Here is a 9,161-nt window from a genome sequence, read left to right as displayed (position 1 = left end):
ATATATATATATATATATATATATATATAAAGTTAAGCGTGATCCAACATGTTTGAGCAATAATAATAGTAATTGAATATCCGTAGCATCTCACTCAGTATTCGTCATTACCAATAATGACTTTGCTAATTTGGAATTACTTGCCCAATGTCACTATGTTAGTCTCATCTCCGTGGAAGTTATGAGACATGAGGGCATAACTTGTAAGTTGTCATATGATAGCAAGAATATGTATATTGTGAAACGGTTTTACGTATCTATATTTGTGAGAAATGTCGATCAAATAAATAAATATCATAAAAAATAATATTTTTTAATGAGTTTAGTTGAGTTAGTAATCTGGCTTATTAAATTAATCAATGAGACATAAATTTAAATTTTTATGTAATAAACGAGTGGAAGTTAACTAGGCACGAGGAACCTAAATTTATTTTCTAACCATTATCTTAGCAAACCCCGTCCTTTGAATCGACAATTGTCGGCAAAAAACTACGATGCCGTATTGGGTCATTCAGTGAATTTAAAATATTGCTTATTAAAATGTTTTCTATTTGTATAATTTAATTTTTATATTTATGATTGTATAATATACATATATATAAAGGCCGTATAACGTTTTTTGGACGATTATGGTCGTATTATTTTCACGCAAATGACTTACATATGTTTATTTTTATTTTAAAAAATAAGTATTTTTCATTACAATATTTTTTTAATATAAGAATTAAATGGTCACACTGGTGTCAAATATTTTAGATTTTCAATTTTTAATATATTAAAAAAATTAAATATTATATCAAGAGACGTGAAAGATGAGTTATATAATTTGAAAATTAAATATGGAAGTGAAATTATTAAGATTTAGTTTTATTTTGAGGAGTGGTCTTTGACAATAAGACCAATATCAACTATTGGTGGTTTCATTTTACCAATTGTTCAATGTTTTTTATGAATGTAATATAATTCCAATTATAATAATATAATTTTGATTAATGTACAAATTTAATCTTTAAAATATTGAAAATAGTATATATATGCATACTGTAACTTTGTTCGAGTATCTGGAGACTTATTAATTAACTAGTTACTCTGCACACGCGATGCGTGTGTATAGTCTTTTTTATCATTATCGATGGACTAAAGTGAAATTTGACAAATTATGGAAGAACTAAATTGATATTTGAATTGTTGAAATAAAAATAAAAGTGTGTGTTGAAATTAAAAACAAAAAACAAAAAACAAAAGTGTAATATTAATATGGGTAAAATTGGAAGAAAAAGTTGGTGTCATTCTTAGCTGATTATTATGATGTATTCAATTTTGTTCGAGTATATGGAGACTTATTAATTAATATTTTTTCCAACAATGTTAGATAAAATAACACAAACCCATCAATCATGATCCATGAAAAATAATATAATAATAAAAAAATAAATATATTCAAATAATTGACTAAGGGGAATACAAAATTTAATTATAGTAAGAGTATCTCTCACTAATTTTTTTTAATTGAACCGTGACAAATAAATATTTTCAAATAATTGACTAAAGGGAATACGAAATTAAATTATAGTAAGACTGTAAGAGTACCTCTCACTAATTTTTTTTTTTAATTGAACCGTGTAATTATAGACAAATATCCTCAAATATCACTATGTAAAATAGAAATAAAAATTTGTCCACTTTCTCTACCTATTTTTAAAAACTACGGTACAGTTTTTTCTCCTGCTTATTGAGCAATATTTTATTTATAATACATCTATGGGATAAGTTTCATTTCGTTATCTAAGATGATACCGAGCTGAAACCACCTGTTTTTCCTGAATATCTCGATTCAACGCTAAAGAATTGTCTGCCACTAATATATAATATCCATCTTTACCCAGTGATAAAATAAAGCAATCGTAACCCTTTGATCTCTCCGAAATTTCATAAAACAGACTTTCTAGAGATCCCTAATGACCATCCTCGCATCAATAGTTTTGGGGAGAGTGTTTTTCTATATCTAATAACATAACAAAGAAATTATCTACCCCATCCAACTAGTTCCGGGTTCGAATCCTGGGCACGTTCAATTTTTTTTTAAATATTTTTTATTTATATCGGTTTTAAAAATATTAAAATACGAGCAAAAAAATTAATTAGATAATTATGATTTTTTAAAAAAATTTATTTATAAAATCTTTTTTATACACGCTATAAGTGTTACTCTCATTTAGTATTCGATGCATGCGTTAAGTGTTTTTACAATATTTTTTATAATTAATTTAATTTATATTTAAATGAAGATCAAAATTTAATTATCAGAAATATTGAGAGATATATGAATTAAAAAATAAATAGAAAAAAGAGAGAAAAAAGAGAAATGTAGAAATTGAACCTATTACTTGAAATTTAAGATACAAAATTTCTATCAGCCAGGGTACATGTGACTGAAATTGAAATTTTAACACTTCATTAATATTTATAATTATTAAAACAGATGATAATATCAAAAAATAATTATTCTCAATATCTTCTTCTCAATAATATAGTATTGGTCGAAAATAAAAGCTGACTAAAAAATAGTATATGCGGAAAAAGAGAAAATAATAATAGAGTAATTAATAATGACAAAAATTTGTGTGAGACAGTGTCACGGCTCGTATTTTATGAGACAGATATCTTATTTAGATCATTCATGAAAAAATATTACTTTTTATAATAAAAATATTATTTTTTTATTATGAATATCAAATATAATTATTCTAAGATTCCCGAGACTTATTCTAATAGAAGGAGGAAGCGTGAAGAATTATTAAAATCTTGAAGAACTGAAGTCAGAATTACAGATTTTTCTACAATTTGATCTGTCGAGATTCTAGCTTTTGGATTTGAATTTTCATTAAAATGTGAGCGACCACCATGATGAATTAGTCGGTGGGACGTAGAACACAGAAAAAGGGAGGTGCTAATTCATATCTTCGTTGTTTGCAAACAAACCAGATTTTCTTGAATTTTTGAAGCCGATTAAATGTGCCCTTCACTTGTGGCTGCGTAAATCGTGAATTTATGGGTCGTCATTTGTCGTATCAGACTATCTCTGGTGATCCTTACTCTGGGGTAGCAGAACTTTATTGTTCAACCGTTGAAGTGGTTGAAAGGTCTAATATTTATCCACCTAAAAATGTCCTCATTGGTGTGAGGTTGAATATCGCGGTAAATTGTACGTGAGGAAATAGGTATTTCGAAAGAATATGGTTTATTTATAACGTATCGGTGAGAATTTGTCTTCTTTGTCTAATGAGTTTTGCCTTCCTGAAAGGCTGTTGCAAGATTTTGATCCTGGTGTAGATTTCAGAAGTGGGAGTGGTTTGATTTTCATTCCTGGAAATGGTCATTAAGTTAAATGTCTTAATTTAAGCATTACTACAGCAAATATATGATTTCCTTTTCTTGATTTGTTTTTTATGGACGCTATATATAGATTTAGCCAATTCAAGCTTCAGAGAACTTGAGAAGGAAGACCTTGATGGGAGAAAATACAGAGTACTAAGAATGAACTTTGTTATGTATTTTATTTTGATGTAGTTGTAAGAAAAATTTCCTACCACATTTATCTGAATATATTTTTGCATTATATATAGATATGATGATTTTAATCCAAATTATGGTATTATTCTTGTGGATGTATATTTCTACTAGTATAACTTTAACACATGTTTTCAAAGTCTCATTACAATTGATTATTTATAATTGAAGAGGTTTTTATATTATTGTAATATCTATATTCCTATCATTTTCCACAAAGTATTTACTTCCTAGAAAGAGTTATGGTAGCTTAAATTTGGGAAACGCCACATTTAGTTTGCGGCATGTTTTATGAGATCGGAAGTAGCCGACACTTTTTTTTGGTATGGGGGAGGGGGATTGTTACAAGTGTCTTTAGATGCTTTATTTAGTCATTGCTTTGATGTTCTTGGTGAACTAATCAGATGTAGTTAGTTTTTCCTTGTGTATCTTTGAAGCAGAAAGAAGCATCATGATTTTTTAACATCATTGGAAAAAAAATTTAATTAATTTTCTGGCTAACTTGTCAAACATTTAAGAAGCGCCCTCATATAGATGTGCTAACTTCTTGTTTTCCCATTCCGTGCAGATCAGAATGGAACTTATCCACCATTCAAGTCAAGGTATCCGATTCAAACTAATAACACTTTACATCAGTTTCAAATATCTAGCAATTTTATCTGATGTCAATTGTTTCTTCTTTCTGCAGTTCAAGTGGTTCGACCTTCGCTACCCCTTGACACAACGTTATACACTTGGTTATCTTCATTCTCTCATGTCTAACTGGAAGCTATTTTAGCAGGAATCTCGGGTGCAGCCATCGCTGGCATATCAGTTGCAGCAGTTGTTGGGGCAACCTTTTTGGCAGTGTGCATCTATGTTTTCTTCTACAGAAGAAAAAAGGTGATGGAAGAATCATTTATCCATGACAACCAAAATGGACATGGTAATCATTTATGTTGATTTTAACATTGTTAATTGTTTCCCCATCCAATGATTACTCAATATACTTAATCTTCCATATTTGGACTTCAAATCCAACTTCTTGGCTAAAGGAGTCATCTTGTTTATGGATTGAAAAATATCTCGAGAAGCTCCTCTTTTCAGAGCATGAAAATGTCGCGGGTTCACATTACCTCTTGCTGTTACTTTACCAGTAGCTTGTGTGATGTGTAACAGAATCAGTTTCATTATTAGAACAAGCATTTCATTCTTACTTTTTTTTTTGCATGGATTTCGCTCCTTGTGTAGTGGAGAATGCTCCAAAATCTGGTCCACTTGTCGCTAGTGGTTCTCCAAAACAGAAGGGTATCACCGTGGATAAATCAGTGGAGTTCTCTTTCGAAGAACTGGCCATTGCTACCAATTATTTCGACTTGTCTTGCAAAATAGGCCAAGGTGGCTTTGGATCTGTTTATTATGGAGAATTAAGAGGCGAGGTTTGTTCCTATATCATTCGCCTTTTAAATTATCGTTAACAATATTTGTAGTGCATTTACTATTTTGTGGTTTTCGTTGTTGGAAATCATTTGATTGATGCAGCATTGAAAAGTCTTAAAAATATTAATGTACTTTTGCTCAGGACAAAAAATGGTTTTAAACAATTTCTTCAAAAGAAAGGTAGGTTGCAAATGATTATGTTGTCAAAACATTCAGTTTGCTGGACAAGCAAAAACAAATTAGGGCCATGTATTTGATTTGGTTGTCCATTGTTTTCCTAATATTTGTTGTTTTTCATCTATTCAATCCTTCACCTACCACTTAATACCTTTTCAGAAAATTATGGAAACAAAATACTCTTCCAAACATTTAATATAATTTAGCTGTCAAATTTTTCTTCCTTTTTCTTAGTTAATATCCTTTGTCTCTTGACTCTTATAAATGTAGAAAGCTGCTATCAAGAAGATGGATATGCAGGCATCCAAGGAGTTCCTGGCTGAGTTGAATGTTTTAACACACGTTCATCATGTGAACTTGGTAAGATTTTCGTAATAATGCTCCTTTCTTGTTTAAGTTTTCATAAGCTATTTAGTTGTGTACATCTTTTGAGAATCATAATAGCCATGTCTGTATGGTGCTTGAGAGTAGCAAGTCTGATTTAACTTTCAAGCTGAAGCACTATCCCATGCATATAGGTTCACAAGAACAATTTCTGACATCCCTGACATTGCTTCTTCGTGGCTGATGACGATATCATGAAAATGACACCACAAATGTGATTTAGGATTGTTGAACTATTTAGTTTTTATGTCAATAGAATTTCTTCTTTTTTTCTTTTTGTTATTTTTTGGGGTTAGTTGGAAAGGGGTAGAGGGAGGAGGGGGAGGGAGAGCTTCTTCTATAAGTTACATTTGGTGGGTTGTTTCATTTACAAGTTAGTGTGAAATGGCATGCCTGATAGTTCTAATGGATCATACTTTTATACTGCATTTTTTACTTGTAACAATTCATCGTTTAATAGTTATTGAATCATTTTTCCGTTCTCTAACTGATATATTCTTGTTCCTTGTCGATTTAAATTATACACATGTTTGACTAAGCGCAGGTGCGTTTGATAGGATATTGTGTTGAAGGTTCCTTGTTTCTAGTTTACGAGTACATTGACAATGGTAACCTTAGTCAACATTTGCGTAGAAAAGGTAAAAAAGGACATGTTAATTGTATACTAATTCTCTTGGCTGACATTCAATCTGTTGATAGCTTCTTTCTTTTTATTCCAGAAATGGAACCTTTACCCTGGTCTACCAGGGTGCAAATTGCTCTGGATTCTGCTAGAGGACTTGAATACATCCATGAGCATACGGTTCCCGTCTACATTCATCGTGACATTAAATCTGCAAATATTTTGATTGACAAAAATTTCCGTGCTAAGGTCCATCAGACGCATCATGCATTAGCCATATCTTAAACATAAAAAAACTGCAATTTCATTAGTATTTTATGCAAAATTATGATCTCTAGGTTGCTGATTTTGGCCTTGCTAAACTTACTGAAGTGGGAAGTGCTTCTTTGCAAACACGTCTTGTGGGAACTTTTGGATACATGCCTCCCGAGTAAGATTCTTTTGCATTCCGTCTTCATTGTAATCCACTAATTAGTATCCTTTCCATTTTGAACTTTCTTTGTATGACCCTTCAAAAGAAACAAAATGCTCTCTTTTAACTTTGATTTTTCAATATGAAGGTATGCACAGTATGGTGATGTTTCTCCAAAGATAGATGTGTATGCTTTTGGTGTCGTTCTTCTCGAACTAATATCCGCAAAAGAAGCAGTAGTGAAGACAAATGAAATCATCTCAGAGTCAAAAGGCCTTGTTTCTCTGGTATTGCTTTCTCATTATTTACTTTATCAATTACAACCTGCTTTAACACCTTCATAAAACTGTCCTAAGAACATGTTGAATTACTGGTTCACAGTTTGAGGCTGCCTTAAACCAGTCGAATCAAACAGATTCTCTACGAGAACTCGTTGATCCGATGCTTGGTGGTGACTATCTCATTGAATCTGTCTCAAAGGTATATTTAATTGTTGCATAACATAAAAACCAACGGTGATACGAGTTTTCGTAGTTTGTAATAAGAGCAAACTTTTACAGGTAGCCCATCTTGCCAAAGCTTGCACACACGAAAATCCTCAACTAAGACCGACAATGAGGTCGATTGTTGTTGCGCTGATGACGCTAACATCTTCAACCGAGGATTGGGACATTGGATCCTTCTATGAAAACCAAGGTTTAGATCTTCTAATTTCAGGTAGATAGAAATGTTTATTTTTCTTTTTCCTTCTTATAATTTGTATCCTTCCATCTTCATTTCGTTGTTGTGTGTACTTTTGAACTTTTAATGGCCTGATGTGATTATTTATCAGTTGCCACTATCTTCTGTACAGTTCATAACAATCCATAAAAAAAAAAAGGACTTTTAATCAGATCCTCCTTAATCTCTTTATGTCAATCAATAAAATACGTGAAAAAACACATTTCAGCCATCCAAAAATCGAATATGAGAATATAGTACTATCCCGAATACACATCCATATAGAACATATTCCCTAATTTTTAGCTTCATAATTGATACTCACGGAAAATTTAGGGTCCGATTCCAACAAGTGACACTAGTCCAGACGCAGATTTCGAATTTGTCCTGAGCCTGAAATCATGAATAAAACTGTTAGAAGGGGGCTGGGAGGGTATCCTGGCGTAGCCCCTCCGACACTCAAGTCAGAAACCGAGGATATGAGTGAAGAGCAGCTAAGGGTGCTGCTGAAAACAATATAGTGAATCTGAATGAATTAGACACTCAAATTGGTATTTATTGAAAAATACATGGGACTGTCTTTTATTTTGGCTAGGGATGAGCATATCCATAGAGTATCAATAATGTTTCTTGTTTGTTTCCAGTCTGAAATAAACTAAATATGTCTATTCTTATTATCATATCCTCTTTTGAGTTTTTGTGAGCATGTATTCGTCTGATTCACAATAAACATGGCTATGATTGCCTTTCACGTATAATAATAGTCTTGTTTCCCACCTTTTCTCCTAGATAGTTCCATTTAACAAAAAGACGTAGCAATTTTTGACATGATTAACAAAACGAAAACGAACACGAACACGAAACGTTGTTTGTGGCCGTGTTTCTTACATGATTTGAAATCGATTGGACAAAAGCTTTCAATATATTTAACGATCCACACATCTCAAATTAGGATCGATAGTAATTTTTTGCGACTGAATATTCAACAAAATAATAAGCATGAGTTTTTCACTTTTTTTTTTTATAATTCCTAAACTATAGGATGAAGAGAGCTCGAACTTGAGCCACCTACCGAAAGAAAATTGGTGACACCGAGTTTTTCACTTTTGACAAACGAGAATAATGTATTGTTAGTATGATCAATCAATTGAAAACTGGAAAAAGGTTCCCTCAAGAAATAATGAAAAAAGGAGGGAGATCAGATCACTATTCATTTGTCTCAGATTCAATTGTATCATTTAAAGGGTAGGGGCCAATTGGCTTTGTCAAACAGTTTTATCAATGCTTTCACTGTCAAAAAGGTGGCAAATTGTTGTGACAGGTCAACGAACATATCAGTCGATGCCATTATATTATATTTATTTATTGCGGAAAATTCAGCAAAAGTTTAATTAAGATTTAAAATATGAAAGCGACGGTGAAATTCAACTCAAATCATTTTGGTTTTTTCGACGATTCTTTGTTCCGTACTGCCGACTTAGTGACTTTTCAGGTTTTTGAGATAACATACAATGAAAATTAACTTTTTCGTTGCATTAATTTTTCTTATTTTGAATTTTGGTTATTACTTTTTCAAAGTTTAGATATTGTACAGTAACTTTGATTTTTTAGCTTTGAGTTATATTTTGTCGGAGCGCAGGCGTTACAACGAAAAATATTGACATGCCATCAGAAATTATGATTTGTCCGATGTCAGATCAGCAATTGAGACAAAATTGACGAAACCAAAAAATTTGTGTATCAAAACAAAATCTAAAAATATAATAAATTAAAATCTAAAACTGGACAAGTTAGTGGACAAAAAAAATTATTTCCTAAAGACATAACAATTTACTTTGATAATAATTTAAAATTGTA

General features: G+C 31.4%; 1 protein-coding gene across 1 annotated transcript in view; it reads left to right on the top strand.

The window, feature by feature from the left end:
• Positions 1-7,486, top strand: part of LOC140980476 (chitin elicitor receptor kinase 1-like) — an 11,592-nt gene extending 4,106 nt beyond the window's left edge. Inside the window, exons 2-12 of the mRNA XM_073446312.1 lie at positions 4,139-4,172; positions 4,259-4,266; positions 4,349-4,495; positions 4,801-4,988; positions 5,437-5,526; positions 6,095-6,188; positions 6,270-6,421; positions 6,511-6,602; positions 6,733-6,871; positions 6,966-7,064; positions 7,145-7,486. Of these exons, the coding sequence (XP_073302413.1) occupies positions 4,139-4,172; positions 4,259-4,266; positions 4,349-4,495; positions 4,801-4,988; positions 5,437-5,526; positions 6,095-6,188; positions 6,270-6,421; positions 6,511-6,602; positions 6,733-6,871; positions 6,966-7,064; positions 7,145-7,309 (1,208 nt within the window). The 3' untranslated portion in view covers positions 7,310-7,486. The remainder of the gene's footprint in view (positions 1-4,138; positions 4,173-4,258; positions 4,267-4,348; positions 4,496-4,800; positions 4,989-5,436; positions 5,527-6,094; positions 6,189-6,269; positions 6,422-6,510; positions 6,603-6,732; positions 6,872-6,965; positions 7,065-7,144) is intronic.
• The last annotated feature ends 1,675 nt before the right edge of the window (positions 7,487-9,161 follow it).

This window comes from Primulina huaijiensis, chromosome 1 (genome assembly GCF_012295235.1).
Source record: "Primulina huaijiensis isolate GDHJ02 chromosome 1, ASM1229523v2, whole genome shotgun sequence".
NCBI lineage: Eukaryota > Viridiplantae > Streptophyta > Magnoliopsida > Lamiales > Gesneriaceae > Primulina > Primulina huaijiensis.
Note: the sequence above shows the minus strand (reverse complement) of the source record. Positions and strands in the feature narration are given on the sequence as shown.